Source organism: Triplophysa rosa, linkage group LG13, assembly GCF_024868665.1.
Source record: "Triplophysa rosa linkage group LG13, Trosa_1v2, whole genome shotgun sequence".
NCBI classification, from domain to species: domain Eukaryota; kingdom Metazoa; phylum Chordata; class Actinopteri; order Cypriniformes; family Nemacheilidae; genus Triplophysa; species Triplophysa rosa.
Genome location: NC_079902.1, coordinates 12,720,359 through 12,735,076, shown reverse-complemented (window position 1 = coordinate 12,735,076; position 14,718 = coordinate 12,720,359). Strand labels below are relative to the sequence as shown.

General features: G+C 38.1%; 5 protein-coding genes and 1 non-coding gene across 6 annotated transcripts; 4 read left to right on the top strand and 2 right to left on the bottom strand.

Annotated features, from left to right (window-relative positions):
* Positions 1 to 363: 363 nt before the first annotated feature.
* nkap (NFKB activating protein) lies at positions 364 to 3,283 on the top strand. The gene is made up of 8 exons (XM_057349467.1): positions 364 to 1,005; positions 1,238 to 1,318; positions 1,580 to 1,644; positions 1,765 to 1,860; positions 1,972 to 2,011; positions 2,363 to 2,551; positions 2,634 to 2,783; positions 2,878 to 3,283. Exons 1-8 carry the CDS (start codon positions 686 to 688, stop codon positions 3,050 to 3,052), a joined length of 1,116 nt encoding a protein of 371 aa, XP_057205450.1. The 5' UTR covers positions 364 to 685; the 3' UTR covers positions 3,053 to 3,283.
* Positions 3,284 to 4,249: 966 nt separating this feature from the next.
* ndufa1 (NADH:ubiquinone oxidoreductase subunit A1) lies at positions 4,250 to 4,987 on the bottom strand. The gene is made up of 3 exons (XM_057349468.1): positions 4,738 to 4,987; positions 4,456 to 4,545; positions 4,250 to 4,379 (listed from the first exon to the last, which is right to left on the bottom strand). The coding sequence occupies exons 1-3, from the start codon at positions 4,837 to 4,839 to the stop codon at positions 4,359 to 4,361; spliced, it is 213 nt and encodes a 70-aa protein (XP_057205451.1). The 5' UTR covers positions 4,840 to 4,987; the 3' UTR covers positions 4,250 to 4,358.
* Positions 4,988 to 5,505: 518 nt separating this feature from the next.
* On the top strand, positions 5,506 to 9,417 carry upf3b (UPF3B regulator of nonsense mediated mRNA decay). The gene is made up of 10 exons (XM_057349505.1): positions 5,506 to 5,712; positions 6,156 to 6,262; positions 6,344 to 6,450; positions 6,557 to 6,655; positions 6,741 to 6,851; positions 6,941 to 6,984; positions 7,127 to 7,315; positions 7,415 to 7,560; positions 8,018 to 8,315; positions 8,395 to 9,417. Exons 1-10 carry the CDS (start codon positions 5,599 to 5,601, stop codon positions 8,527 to 8,529), a joined length of 1,350 nt encoding a protein of 449 aa, XP_057205488.1. The 5' UTR covers positions 5,506 to 5,598; the 3' UTR covers positions 8,530 to 9,417.
* A 342-nt stretch (positions 9,418 to 9,759) lies between these two features.
* rpl39 (ribosomal protein L39) lies at positions 9,760 to 11,376 on the top strand. Its single transcript, XM_057349575.1, has 3 exons — positions 9,760 to 9,868; positions 10,114 to 10,217; positions 11,169 to 11,376. Exons 1-3 carry the CDS (start codon positions 9,866 to 9,868, stop codon positions 11,215 to 11,217), a joined length of 156 nt encoding a protein of 51 aa, XP_057205558.1. The 5' UTR covers positions 9,760 to 9,865; the 3' UTR covers positions 11,218 to 11,376.
* Positions 10,333 to 10,466, top strand: LOC130564300 (small nucleolar RNA SNORA69). Its single transcript, XR_008964228.1, has one exon. It is a non-coding gene; the product is annotated as a small nucleolar RNA SNORA69 (small nucleolar RNA).
* A 128-nt stretch (positions 11,377 to 11,504) lies between the features above and the next one.
* On the bottom strand, positions 11,505 to 13,547 carry sowahd (sosondowah ankyrin repeat domain family d). Its single transcript, XM_057349574.1, has 2 exons — positions 13,364 to 13,547; positions 11,505 to 12,870 (listed from the first exon to the last, which is right to left on the bottom strand). The coding sequence occupies exon 2, from the start codon at positions 12,780 to 12,782 to the stop codon at positions 11,724 to 11,726; it is 1,059 nt and encodes a 352-aa protein (XP_057205557.1). The 5' UTR covers positions 12,783 to 12,870; positions 13,364 to 13,547; the 3' UTR covers positions 11,505 to 11,723.
* Between the last annotated feature and the right edge of the window lie 1,171 nt (positions 13,548 to 14,718).

Here is a 14,718-nt window from a genome sequence, read left to right as displayed (position 1 = left end):
AACTTATAGCCTATTTTTGGAGCATCTCCAAGGAATTATTTTTAAATTGAATACAACAAATTAACTTGATCACTTTTTCAAAGCAAACTTTTTTTCTTCTGCAAATGACTGCCAACTATTTTGTGTGTGATGAAATACATGCATGAACCCTAGGCGCTGTATTGTGTAACGCAATGACACAAAAGGCATGATAATCAAAGACTATATCATAGTCTCCATATTTAGGACAAACTATTAAAATATTATAACCAGCAGTGTGTTTTTGTAGAATACACTCTTTTAATGCACTCCAAAACGCAAACCAATAATGTAAGTACATTTACGCTCTCTAGGTGGCGATAATGCGTTTATCCTGCAATGGTTAATCACGTGTGGTTACAATAGAAGAACTCAACGTGAGGGAGACGTAAACACACTGGTACAACTTTTTCATACGGCACTCGTTCAATGTGTCTTTTAACTTTGTGGTGAATCTCAACACAACCGTAAGTCAATGTAGTTTAAATTAACGTTAAATATTTTGCGTTAAACTGCTAACGTTTAAAATCATAGCTCGCTAGGTACATTAGCTTTGCGTGCTCTCACTGAACTGCGACATGACCAATAAAATGTAATTAACACACCGTTTTGAGATATACCACAAAGGAAAACTGTTTTAAATTATTTAGTGAGCCATTCTATAATAATGCCCGAACTTGAGGTAAAATACTCGGACTCTGTGAGTCCGAAAAGACGCTGCCACAGTCGCTCGCGCAGCCGCTCACCGAACCGAGAGCTGAGAAACTCCAAATACGAGGACGACCACAAACCCCGGTACACGGACAGAGAGAGTAATCGAAACCGGTTTCGAATGGCGACTTCTCGCAGTCGGTCGAGGTCCAGAGAACGAGATCGACAATATTGGTCCGATCAGAGGGACAGAGATTACGGCCCTGGATCAAGATCTGACTACTATGACAAGAGAGATGATGCTCAGCGACAGAGACAAGACGCCTTCATCGCGAGGTAATTTTATGTGTTTTAATTAAACCAAAGGATATGTTCTCTATAAACGATACAAGTTATATGATTAATTGTTTGTATCAAATAAAAGGTATAAAGTCTGGAGTCTGTGGTGAGTGAATTGTCACCATGATGTGGATGTATATCTGAAGAAGCCAGTAATTTAACATGATCATGGTAGCTTGTAGGAGAAAAAGTGTTTTAATGTAATATTTTCTTTGTTTTTTATGTTAAGGCGCCTGCAAGAACGTGAGAGAATTGGTGAACTGGGATGTCTAGAGGTCTGGGGCTATTCACCACGAGTCAGAGAACCTGAGTAAGTTCAACAAGTTTTGGTGACAGCAGTGAAATAGTGAGCTATTTTGCAGTTATGATATGGGTGCATATCACATTCACACAATTTATTTTTGAAATAACACAAGCACATATTAACAGTCATATGCCCTGTCTACACCTACTATTAATAGTTTAGGTTATTATAATTAGTTCCTGTCCCTCTAGTTTTACCAATATAAACTTTGCATTGTAGTGTTTATGTAATCTTTCACATGTATCTCACGTATATCTCTCTCAATAGCTCAGATGAGCACACTCCTGTAGAAGAGGATGTGAAAAACAGCAGCTCCGAATCCAGTTCAGAGGGTAAGGTGTATCTCAGGGTCATGTTTATCTCAGTCACAAAGTAGATTAAAACACCATGTTTTGAATGTGAACTTCAATTTTGAGAAGGACTAATCCCCATTACTGTTTTCATGCCCACAGATGACAAGAAAAAGAAGAAAAAGAAAAAGAAGAAATCCAAAAAGAGAAAGAACAGGAAGCACTCGAAGGACAGCGAGTCAGCGAGTGATTCTGAAGGTTTGCAACATTACTTTTATTCCAAAATGCTTACGTGTTATTACATGTTATGTTATGTGATGTAAAGCAAGCTAAGTTGTTATATAAAGACTTTACCTGTTTTCTTTTCAGAGGAGACGAAAAAGAAGAAAAGAAAGAAGAAAAGTAAAAAGTAAGTGTGTCATTTAAAGGCGGGGCGTCCGATTTCTCTTAGCCGTTGTTGATGCTCAAATCATCAAAACAAACACACCCCTACCCCCATCTGTCGCTTTCGTCAGCGCTCGGCTAATGTGCGTCCTGTACACCTTACTGCTGATTGGCTACAAGGTTGTTTTGGTACTCGGCCCGACTCTAAAGTTGTCTAAAGCGTAATTCGAAAATCGGTTACCCTGCCTTTAAGCAAAAAATAGGAACTCAGTTGAAACACCAAGGTGTGATATTTCATACCGCTTGAGCAATAAAAAACACTGGCCATACATAAGCACATGGTTGTTGATCAAGGCAACATATTTTTTACCTGCAGGAAGAAGTCAAAGAAAAAGAAGGCAAAGAAGAATCACAAGGAGTCCAGTAGCTCGAACAGTGATCAGTCAGAGGCCGAGGATGAGGATGTAAATGAAATCTCATGGGTGGAGAAAACTGGTGTTGGGGAACATGTTGTTGGACCCGAAGCGCCTCTCACTCACCTATCCCAAGATGATAAACCTCTAGAGTAAGATTTTATTGTCATCCTGGACTCTTTTTTTTTTATCTGAAAGCTGATTCTCTAATGTGCAATGTCATCTTTTCTGTAGTTTTGGACACGCTTTGCTACCAGGTGAAGGTGCAGCCATGGCAGAGTTTGTGAAAGCTGGAAAACGTATTCCAAGAAGAGGTGAAATCGGTCTGACTAGCAATGAGATTTCAGAGTTTGAGAAATCTGGATATGTCATGAGTGGAAGCAGGTAGGGTTTTCTATGGATATATGTTATAACCGATAGATTATGTATTGTACTTTTTTTTATGATATGCCAATTATTAAACATTTTACACCCTCAGACATCGGCGTATGGAGGCTGTGCGTCTGAGAAAAGAAAACCAGATCTACAGTGCCGATGAGAAGAGAGCACTTGCATCGTTTAACCAGGAAGAGAGGAGAAAGAGAGAGAGTAAAATCCTTTCCAGCTTCAGGGAAATGGTGTACAGAAAGACTAAAGGAAAAGATGAGAAGTAGAATGTCTTGTTTTTTTAGAGGCAGACAACAATAAAAAACAAGATCATACTAAGATTTTGTTTTAAATATTGGTTTGATAGTTTTATCAGCTTGATGCTGGATTAACACATTTGTTATGATCCTTATTTTTACGAATAAGTTCTGATCAGTGGAACATTTTTCACTGCAGCACTTGTATGTGTGTATTGCATCTAAATAAAATTGTCATGTGAAACACTTTGGGTCATGCTTTAATTACCCTGTATGAACTTTTGAAATTCCTTGCACTAAAGAACCTTTAAAGACAGATCTATGCGTTCATAAAACAACTTACCAAGTACTTGTTGGGTGCCTCAACGCTGCAAGTTCTGAGATCTTACCGTCTAATTTCAACATCTTTGAGTGTTTCTTCAAGATTTCAGAACTAAAAGTTTCTTGTTTTTAATTTTATGTCTGCATCTATGTAATTACCCCTCGCAAGCTTCTTATATCCATAACCTTAGTTCTTGGAAGTAATAAAGATAAGTATTTACTAGCTAGCAAGTAATATTTTTACTTTGCAAGCAAGACGGCCATCTACAACTATTATATCAGATTAATGTGCTGTGGTGTTGGATGCTAGTGTTTTAGTGTAATTCTGGGGTGTGCTCCTGAAATAGTGTCATGTAAGCAATGTGTTACGGATGAAAGCGCATGTTAAATGGCCACTTGCTGACACAGGTCATTTGAGTTTTCTCCACTAATGCTCTACTAAATTAATATAAAAGTGGATTTTGGTCTCTTTTTGTCCTTAAGTACTTTAAAATCAATCTATATGGATGCTTTATCCAATAAGAATATAGCTACACGAGATACACTTACATAAGAATGTTTCTACTTCAGTACAGTTTGACAGCTTATCACATCCCTTTACACTGCACAATACCGCTTGAAGCAATCAGCAATATGCATTGTCCACTTTCATTTTCAACCTTTTTTGTTATGGTAGAGTATATTAACATTTGCATTTATGCATCTGGCAGACGCTTTTATCCAAAGCGACTTACAGTGCATTTAGTCTACACATGTCATTTTTTAACAGTGTGTGTTCCCTGGGATCGAACCCACAACCTTGCGTTAGTTAAAACAGGAACAAATTCTAATACATTTAATACATCAATGATTCTTATACTGTAACCCATGTAAATTATTCACATAGATAACTAAACTTATACCTTGGATCAGATGTATAAAAAATCATCCACTGTTAATAACTTAAAGACAACATTTTAATAGACAGCTGAACAAATGTACATGTAAGATTCTGAAAGGGCAGCTGGGTGGCTCTTCAATTGATGTTTTCAAGTCCCTGTAAAATAAACAAAGGAGCATTGTAAAATACTTGCATTAATGACAATATTACCAATAGTGAGAAATGTTACTACCTTGGCTTGGTAGTGTACACCACTCCCAGACACTCTCTTGTCTCGCTCCATCAAATACCACTGATAAGGAACCCGCGCAATCCTCTTTTCCTAATAGAAATATTGGAGGAAAATAACATATGCAATGTGCATAGATAACATACTGCTATAACAAGGCAGGAAGAAACATCAGCCAAAAATCAGGCTGAAACAAAATAGTAAAACGCGTGAAGCATTGACGCGTTACGCAATGACCTTAAAGTGACACATGAGTCAAAATCAATGATTTTCCTAATCACTCACCTTTCCACCGTTTGTGAACTTGTGGATGTAAGTAGTTGCAATGCCAGGAACGAACAGACAAACGGTCATAATAGCAAAACCGGGCAAAATTTCATACCACATGATTGTGGTGAAACTTGAGTACAAGGACAGAGAAAAACTGATTTAGCAGACACGAGTAATGCAAAGATTTGCTAAAAAATCTTCGAAAATTGCCGTCTACATGGGGCAAAATGTCTGCCCCTATGACGGTCACGAAAACAACTTCCGAAACGTTCAATAGTAATCCACTTCCGCAACTGAAAAACGCCTCTGGAAAACTACAGCGTCGCCCTGCGGCCTTGAGAATAAATTGCGTTCTGTACCAATTAGCTAAACTTAAATAAAAGATCACTTAAAATCAGATGAATGACTCATTTTTATTTTATTTATTAGTTTATCTATCTAGCTATCTTTTTATTTAATAACTAAATGAAACAAAACAGTACGAATGAGCAACGCCAGTGCAATAATCTAGCCGATCCACTCTCTCTCCGTGCAATAGGCTTACGTTTACACAAGGGTGTTGCTAATTTTCTTTTTAATATGATATTTAAGGAGATTTATATATATATATATATTTAGATATATTTAAGTGCATTTTCCTCAGCAGTGACAAATACTAATCAAGGCAGGGTTTTTAAGCAACAATAGCATCTAAGCTACTAAATATCTGACAGCAATGCTAATGCAGAGTGGAAACTCTTTGCCTGTTTTCATAGATTCTTAGATCAGAGACCGCCTGCTGGTGACACCGAGAAACAACTGAGGAAAGTTGGACACTGGATTTAGCACGACTCAGTTCACGTACAAAGAGATTGTTGCAAAAGTTAAAAAGGGATCATGAAGGAGGACAAAGAAAATACGCGTCCTAGAGAAAGGAAAGTGGAAATAAATTGTGATGAAAATGAAAAACAAGAGAAGCCAAATAAAGAGAAGAAGGAGGCTATGACAAAGGTAGTTCACGTTAGTTAGCAAGCTAGCTGGCTACGTTCCTCCTATAAACGCGTTATCCAAAACGCTACTGGTCTTTTCTTTAAAAAAAATACCGTGAATTGTTGTTTGTAAAGGGGTGGAAATATCATTTTGATTTAATATTCGCTATTTTATCAATCTTCCTGAACATGATAAATATTTACAGTCTAGTTAGCAAATCCCTCTGTCAAAGTTTTCCAGTGACGGCCGGGGGTTGGCTATCTGTTAGCACAATAATATAGAGATTTAATTAAATGTGATTTTTTATAAATATCTGATGCTTTTCATGCAGCCACTAACATGTTTGTATAATATCTACCATTCACAGCAAGCATCTGACTATAGTTATCATGTATGTATTTAAGTGTATAAGATGTCCTAAGAGTCATTTTAAAACTGGTTTCTGGTCTTTATTTTTAAATTAGATTGTTATCCGACGTCTCCCTCCCAGTCTAACTAAAGATGAACTAGTGGAGCAACTTCAGCCTCTTCCTGAAGTCGACTACTTGGAGTTTTTCTCTAGCGACACTAGGTTTGTGCAACCAAAAATGAGGATTATGCACAGATAAACGATATGCTCATATGCTAAGCAAGATATGTTTGTTATTTGCAGCCTTTTCCCTCATCTCTTTGCAAGAGCATATCTGAATTTCAAAAATCAAGAGGACATAGTTCTCTTCAGAGACCGCTTTGATGGCTATGTCTTTATTGATAATCGAGGTTTGGTTTTTGCTTCTCATTATAGTTTCATGTGAGTTCATATCAATATTGTTCAGGATGCAGTTGAACTGTAAAAATCTTGTATCGTCTGTTTTCCATATTATAGGTCAGGAATATCCAGCCATTGTTGAGTTTGCACCATTTCAGAAAGTTGCTAAGAAAAGGAACAAAAAAAAGGATGCCAAAAGTGGAACAATTGATGATGGTGACTTCTCACTTTGTTTGTTTTAGTTAAAAACCGTAGTTAACTTTAAAAAATGATCATATAATATATTCCTGTTTCTTATTAGATGCTGATTATAATAAATTTTTGGAGATCTACAATGGAGATGAGGAAAAGTTTCCTTCCAACCCTGAGACTTTGCTTGAGGAAATAGAGGCCAAGACGAAAGAACTCAGTTGTGAGTTTCTGCATAAATCAAAACAACTTGAGTAATCAATCGTATCAGTCACTAATTAAAAAAAATCTTTACAAATGTCTTTTTTCCAGCTAAAAAAACAACCCCTCTCTTGGACTTCCTTAAGAATAAACAGGTAAAATAAAGTTATATCCTGAATATATTTTTTAATTGCAAGTATGCATTAGGCTGACACCAGCTCATTTGGTGTCCTTTCCTTGTGTTACGCAATACTGCATGTGTGGTCCCCTCATGTGTTCTCATTCTGTCAATGCCAGAGAATAAGAGAGGAGAAGAAAGAAGAGAGAAGACGGCGAGAGCTGGAACGCAAACGTTTACGAGATGAAGAGCGGCGTAAATGGAGAGAGGAGGACAGAAGAAAGCGAAAAGAGGCTGAGAAATTGAAAAAAGGGGAAAAGGGATCTGAAAAAGATAAGGACCAATTTAAAGAACAGCCAAAAATCAAGGTACATGCATCTGATTCCTGTTGTCTTGCATTGTGACATTATTTCTTCAGCTAAATATGATACTTGTAAGATACTGACACCTGTTGCTTTGTCTCTTAGCTCCTGAGGAAACCAGAGAAGGCAGAAGAGGGTGAAACTGAGAAGTCAAAAGACAAGCCCAAGAAACAAAGAGAAGATCGAGCTCCCGGAGGAGCAGACGTGAAAAAACGACAGAATGGTGAACTCAGAGAGGAAAAGGCGGGCAAGTAAGTTGGCTAAACTAGGGCTGGGAAGAAATGTATTTGATTAAGAAATGATGCACAGTTATTCTGAGTCATATTTCTTTAATAATTCTTATTGAATTTAAAGAGCATTTGCAGGTGAACAAGTAACATATAAGTGTCATGCAGCGTGCAAAATGTGCCACAGTGCATATTTCAGGAACATGAATAAAGTAAACCTTACACTACATGTGTAAAGATACATTAAACAGTGGAATGCAAAAATATTGGAGTCCTCAGATATATTTAACCGCAAAAGAAATAAGTAACAAAAACAATTTAGGTTTTATTCAGTTTTTTTAATAACATGCATGACAAAGCAATCCAGACTGTAATGCAGCACACAAGTGCAATAAATGTATGGACACAAATCCTGATCCCAGGACACAGTGTATGACTTAATGTCTAAATTATTTTACCATCTTAATTCTGTGTCATGCAGATCAGAGGATGGTGGGCATAAAGATTACAGGGACCGTGACGGAGAGAGAGAAAGGAGACAGAAAGATAAAGAACGCTTCAAAAGACAGGACGAGGAGCGGAGGAGGAGAAGGGAACGACATGATGGAGAAAACACATACAAAAAGAGAGAAGATGAAGGGAGAAAAGAAAAGGAGCGCGTTTGGGAAAAGAGAAAGCATGAGAATGTCAGAGAGTCAACTGGGCATGTTAATCTTGAAAAGCCGTCAAAAGAAAACAGAAAGGATGACAGTGCCAAAAAGGATCGTCTGAGAAATAAGGTAGGTGCATTTTTTGACACGCTAATAAATCTCTTGTGTTTGGCTTTTAACAGTCGAACGCTTAACATTTCTGCCTTAGGATCGACCCGCAATTCAACTGTACCAGCCTGGGGCGAGGAGCCGTAACAGAGGAGGAGGAGGTGGTAGCGGAGGAGATGGACAGGAGAGGGCTGATAAAGAGCCGAAAAATACGCAAGAGAAAGGGGCGGAGTGAGGAAATGATGCTGTTCTAGCATGGCATGATTACTAAAGAGAGGAGGGGCTCTGTTCTGATCAGGGCAAAGTTACATCTTTAAAACACGGTGCTGCCATCATAAGAATTTCCCCCACTTTAAAAAAACAACTCTCTCGCAATGACATGAGAGCACATAGCCCTCCAGTGCCTGTATGAGCCCCCCAAAGTTTCTGTTTATGAGCAAGGCAAGGAGTAATTCAGTTCCTGAATGATGGGTAGATTTCAGAAGCGGGGCATAACAAAGAGAGACGCCAAAGTGATTGGACCATGATATCTTTAAAGTGACCTTACTTTTGGTACACAGCCAGGCTTTTACTTCACACGCTTTTCTGCTTCATAGTTTGTATAAGAGGTCTGATCAAGCTTGCTTAAAACCTATCACTGTTCCACTGTAGAAAATTCATATTGCGCCTTACCTAAACCTCTTAAACCGACAGCGCATCTCACTAAAGACAATCAGTAACATTTGTTTTGACTTCTTTTAGCATGGATGTAGCTTGTGAAAAGCAAAAACCGTTTCTGTTCAATGTAACTTAGAAATTGGTCACTTGGAAAAAAGAGCCATGCTTTATGATGCCAATGCCTTTACAACTGTTTGTTCTTTTGTGCGAGTTAACTTAATTATATGCAACAACAGATGTGGCCTTCCTTAATTTTTGAGCCGAAGCCTATCATACCACTCACAAACAAAAATGCAACTTGAGATTAGCTTGGTTTGGATGTGCTGTCACTCAATTGTATGTTTCCATAAATAATATAACACAAACACAGCTTGTTTTCCGTTTGTAGTTGCAACTCTGTTAAAACTGTGACGAAAAATCCAAAATTAATAAATGAAACTTATGTGTTACTTCAAGTGTCTTGTTGTATTTTGTTGAATTACATAAAGTTTAGTTTTAAAATAACGACTGCTTGTCTTAATGCCTCAAGTCTTGAAAAATGAAGATTCTTACATTTACTCACCCTCATGTTATTGCAAACCTGTACGACTATTCTGCCAAACAGAAAATAAGATTATTGTAGGATGTTGGTAACCCGAGACACTCAAAATATCTTATTTTATGTGCCACTGAAGAAAAAGTAATATACAGGTTTTGAAAGACGGTATATAAAAAACAAAAGGTTTTGTAATGTTTGGGAGAACTATCTCTTCAAATAAGCTTGTAAACATTGCTTGTGCTTCGTGGATCCACTGGGTGTCGCTGTGATTCCAGTAGCAGGTTTGTTTCCAAACGCGGATATACAGCGCTCGTGTTGCCCATGGTTCCGTCTCTTCGACTTCCGCTATAGAGCTGAGCGGATAGCGATTCAAAAAATGGTAAATGAAAATCATCAAACATCCTCGTGTAAATAGTTCTTTTCTTACACCCGTTCTCGATTTTGTGTGTTAGTCGAAGTTATTGATAGGTTGGGTTGATCATTTAAGAGATTCATGTACGAAAAAGAATAGATTTGTGATAAGATATTTGTCATGTTTGTTGGATAGTGCCGGCGGCTCGCTAACTTCAGCCATTGCGCATGCTAGTCAGATGGCTTCACAGTGTTTAACTTTTTTTATTTCAGGCATCGCATAAGACTTTCAGGATCAAACGCTTTCTCGCCAAGAAGCAGAAGCAAAACAGGCCGATCCCACAGTGGATCAGGATGAAAACTGGCAACAAGATCAGGTACGTTGTCAGGGTTGATGCTGGTGTATTGAACAGTTTTGCACATTCACGTTTGAGTGATTGAAGCTGTGGTTGTGTTTGTGGGTTTGTGTCTCGTGTACTGTCCCTGGCAGTAAAAGCAGGACGCAATTACAGTGCTAAATTTTGTGTTTGTACTGTCATTATCCTGCTGAGAGTATTCTTCTGTTACAGAGTCATAAGTACTGTCATCCTGTATGACAAGTAAATGCTCTTGTTTCAGAGACACAATTTTTTTATTCTAGTATATATGCAAAAGTGAGTTGTTAAATCTGTTTGTGCTAGGGATGTAACGATTCCCTCAGTTTGCGATGCGATTCTATTCACGATTCTTATATCACCATGCGATTTAATCACGATTTTTTTACAGAATGAGTTGAGGAAAATTTTAAATGAACAACTGCCCTTTTATTATTTCTCTAATGCTGCACATATTTTTATTTTACAAAGAATTATTTTATGTCAAATAACAAAACTAAATTGCAGTTTTAAAACGCATTCCAAATCAAATAAAACAATGAATACAAAAGTCTAAGACTTTGTCTGTGCTTTTCCTAACTTTTACTTTAAGAAATATCAGCATATCCACATTTACCAAGTTTGCAGAAAAACAGCTGCTGTTCAAAACATGTACTGCGGTTTTTATAACGTCTCAACCGACTTGAGTTGTCACATGTTATAGTCAATTTTCAACCGGCTCATGGTGAATCGTTACATCCCTAGTTTGTGCAGTGGTTATTAAATACTAGGCCTTTGCTTGGCTATTATTGGTGCTGATTTGTGATTATTGCTATATATTGAAAAGTAAAAGATTTGTTTTGACAATCTAATCACAAACATTTAAGCATTAAAAGTAGTAAAACGCGTTTCAGCATTTGCTTAATGCACATTGCTTTGAATTTCCATGGAATTAATTTGTTTGCTGTATTGCAGGTACAACTCGAAGAGGAGGCACTGGAGAAGGACCAAGTTGGGCTTGTAAACACACGGCTCATTTCAGCATCCCCCTCCATCTGTTCTCTGCCAGGACCACCAACTCGTCCAGAGCTGGAAAGAAGTCATGCAATGAGGAACAGCAGTCTCTCTTTTGTACAGATATTCTGGTTATGTCCTCGCAAAACAATAAAAGACTTGTTCTAGATCTTTGGCCCCTTCATTTTGTGAGTAATATAAAATGCCATATTTCACATTTTTACTTGGTGGTTTTGAAACCGATTGTTCTGCATAAAACAACATTGTAAAAACACTGGTTTTCTGAGATTGACATTTTAATTTTTCCATTTTTGTCATTTCTTAAAATAAAGAAAAATCTTTCACATAGTTAGAAAGTAAACCCTTTAAGTTTTTATTTTAATAAATGTGAAGGCAACAGTTGTCAGAAATGTGGTTGACAGGATTTTACCATGTGTACATACTGTACTTCATTTATTTTATAACAGGTAATTGTTTTACTTTAAGCACTTAAAGCATAAAAGCAAATGAGGCATTTCAGGATTTTTCTTCAAGCAAACCTACGTTATACAAAAGCCTTCTGAAAGATGCAAATCTCCAACCCGTTCTCCCCACTGAAGTGTCCACCTCAACTTTATTTTCTTGAGTGTGTTTTATTGCCTGAGCTTCACTTACACTGTTGTTATTCACGTTTAAATACCCTACAGTGTGTTCGTCATCCCAAGCTCCAAGAAGCTCCTTCATTTCTCTTGGTGCGTTATCCTTAAGATATTGCCACGCCCTTTTACCATTGTAGTCCATGATTTCAGTATTAGCACTGAAAGCACCGATCAGTATCTTTACTATCATGTACTGGTTATGCATGGCAGCCACATGAAGAGGTGTCAGACCTCCACTGCCTCTCAAGTTAACATTCACAGGCAAGCCTTCTGTCTCAGCATGTTTGAGAAGTCGAATCAATGCATCATCCTTGCCATTTTTGGCCAACCAGTGTAGCGCTGTGTAACCACTGATGAAGTCTTTTCTGCTCAGCAGACTGGGGTCTTCAGCAAGAAACTCCACCATGGTGTCATAATTCCCATCCACAGCAGACAGCATCCACGCGTGCTCCATGGGATCCAAAGCCCAAAACGCAGAGCTGTTGGCAGTGTCGTTTAACCCATAGAGTGCGTCTTCACAGTCTTTTGCCGATGAGCTCGAGTGTCCGGATGACAGAATACTTGACAGTCCAGATCTGTTATTCAGAAACAGTTCTTTCAAATACTTCTTGCGCATAGCGGGAGTGAGAGTGCTCTTCTCGGAAGCATCAACCGATAGTCTCTGGGAGGCGCTGCTGCCCGGCTCACATAACTCCAGTTTCTGAAATCTGGATCTGCGCGTGGAGGCGCTGAACACTGGAGATGCGGGTCGAGCACCGTGTCTGGATAAGCGCTCTTCAAGACTTGAGCGGATTTGGCTGGTTGTTCTGTTTTTAGGGGATCCAGAATTACTTCCAGCATTTCCTGAATCTTTACAGTCTGTATCTTCGGGTTCTTCCGAGGGGGGATTACAATGTTCCTCTGACACCACAGGTCCACTGCTGGCCCCAACATACATACCGGCAGAATCAGGGGAAGTTAGTTTTTACGCTCGTTTAGATAAGATCCAAACTGCAGTGGCTTACATAACAGAAAAAGCATCTTCTCTGAAATATTCAAGAATAACAATGTTTTAATGCAAATAATTATTGTAAAAATATTCAGTATCACATGCAGTATTGTTATGTCTGTGTAGGAACAGACGTTTATATGCATGCTTTTGTTTTCTCTTGAGCAATTCCCTATAGAAAAGACTGAGCGCTTCTTCCTCATTTTGGTTCCTTTTTACACACAGAAACAGATATTTTTCACAATGATGATCTTTGCTATAAAGTTACTTTTTGTATTTAATTATTGGCGACTATTAATTTATATGGTCTCCTTAGATTAGCGTGGGGTTAATCCTGAAAAGAAAACTTGCTATAGTTGCTATAGTGACATAATTGTTCACGTACGTTTTATATATAAAAAGTAACTACATCAAACATCGTGATCGATTTAACGTACTCTTACATATTACTAGAATTACCAGTTTAATGAAAGAGTTAGGCTAATGCATATCCTATCTCAGGTAAATTACGTATTCCTGTGCTCTCTCACCTTTTAACGCCTCAAAGTAGTCCCTGTGTGATGACGTCTACACACATTTCAGTCCAAAACTTTCCTGTGGTTTAGTGCTTCACAACTCCGAATTTTGTTTCTGACAGAGACAGGCAGACAAAGGTCTTTCAGCTAATCGAAACTATTCGAGTGTGTTTTCCTCATCGTGGCCATTTCCGTAACCCTCCCCATAAAGTTGCAGATCCAAAGTTCACGCACCAGTAACTAAATAAACACCCACTACATTTCTGACCATTCAGTTGGCTGATGGTACAGAGAGGGAAGTCAAAAGTATTTTTGTAAAACCACACTACCTCATTCAATTAAAATTTAATGTACATTTGAATAAGAGATTTCGTTAAACAGAACACAATAACGAAAAACACAAAAACAATTGCATTTTCATAACATTCACCATAATGTATAATACAAAATTATAGAGAACCCATCGCTCTCTCTCATTAACACGTGGCAGTCGTGGCCTAATGGTTAGAGAGTCGGACTTGTGACCAGAAGGTTCGATTCTCAGGGCATGCGGTATAACGACTGAGGTGCCCTTGAGCAAGGCACCTTTCCCTACTTGCTGCAGTGATATCTGCCCACTGCTCCGGGTGTACGTGTGTTCACGACTTGCTGTGCGTGTTCACTACCGGATGGCTTAAATGCAGAGGTCACATTTCGGGTATGGGTCACCATACCTGACAAATAGGTCACTTTCACACGCGCATGCACATTGGTAACAAAAAGGGCAACTGGTGGTGGAATTAATTGACAGAGCTGCAGCATCCATAACAACTTAAAAAAACAACTCAAAACATACCTGTTCCCCATTTATCTGACTAACCAATAACCGTCTTTGTTGCTTGTCTATAAAATTCGTGTTTCATGTTGTTAATTTTCTCCCTTTAGCTTACTTGAGCTCTAATCCTCCTAACATCAAAAGTCAATGTCTGCTGTCAATTCTGCCAAAAACAGTAGCCTACATACATATAGAGGATTGAAATCGCGTTACTCTCAGACCCATGGTGCATACAAATAACACCAACACAGAATAAAAATATATTCAAAAATTCAGATAAATACAGATAATACAGTATATATATATATATATATATATATATATATATGTGTGTGTGTGTGTGTGTGTGTGTGTGTGTGTGTGTGTGTGTGTGTGTGTGTGTGTGTGTGTGTGTGTGTGTGTGTAAAATACAACTTTAAAACTTTACAACATGGCTTATATACTACGAGTACTGTTATTTGGCACGTTGACGAAATGTTTAATGCTCTCATACTTGCAACGTTAAGTCGCTTTGGATAAAAGCGTAGACCTGCCATAAATGTAACGTAAACGTAAT

Excerpts from the sequence above, each read along its gene's own strand:
- sowahd (XM_057349574.1), bottom strand. The coding sequence starts at position 12,782 with ATGTATGTTGGGGCCAGCAGTGGACCTGTGGTGTCAGAGGAACATTGT.
- nkap (XM_057349467.1), top strand. The coding sequence starts at position 686 with ATGCCCGAACTTGAGGTAAAATACTCGGACTCTGTGAGTCCGAAAAGA. Across the intron at positions 1,006-1,237 it reads CAAGACGCCTTCATCGCGAG|GCGCCTGCAAGAACGTGAGA; the intron begins GTAATTTTATGT and ends TTTTATGTTAAG. Across the intron at positions 1,861-1,971 it reads GTCAGCGAGTGATTCTGAAG|AGGAGACGAAAAAGAAGAAA; the intron begins GTTTGCAACATT and ends TTTTCTTTTCAG.
- ndufa1 (XM_057349468.1), bottom strand. The coding sequence starts at position 4,839 with ATGTGGTATGAAATTTTGCCCGGTTTTGCTATTATGACCGTTTGTCTG. Across the intron at positions 4,546-4,737 it reads AGTTCACAAACGGTGGAAAG|GAAAAGAGGATTGCGCGGGT; the intron begins GTGAGTGATTAG and ends TATTTCTATTAG. Across the intron at positions 4,380-4,455 it reads GTGTACACTACCAAGCCAAG|GGACTTGAAAACATCAATTG; the intron begins GTAGTAACATTT and ends TTTATTTTACAG.
- rpl39 (XM_057349575.1), top strand. Across the intron at positions 10,218-11,168 it reads AAAACTGGCAACAAGATCAG|GTACAACTCGAAGAGGAGGC; the intron begins GTACGTTGTCAG and ends GCTGTATTGCAG.
- upf3b (XM_057349505.1), top strand. The coding sequence starts at position 5,599 with ATGAAGGAGGACAAAGAAAATACGCGTCCTAGAGAAAGGAAAGTGGAA. Across the intron at positions 6,985-7,126 it reads ACTTCCTTAAGAATAAACAG|AGAATAAGAGAGGAGAAGAA; the intron begins GTAAAATAAAGT and ends TGTCAATGCCAG. Across the intron at positions 7,561-8,017 it reads AGAGAGGAAAAGGCGGGCAA|ATCAGAGGATGGTGGGCATA; the intron begins GTAAGTTGGCTA and ends TGTGTCATGCAG.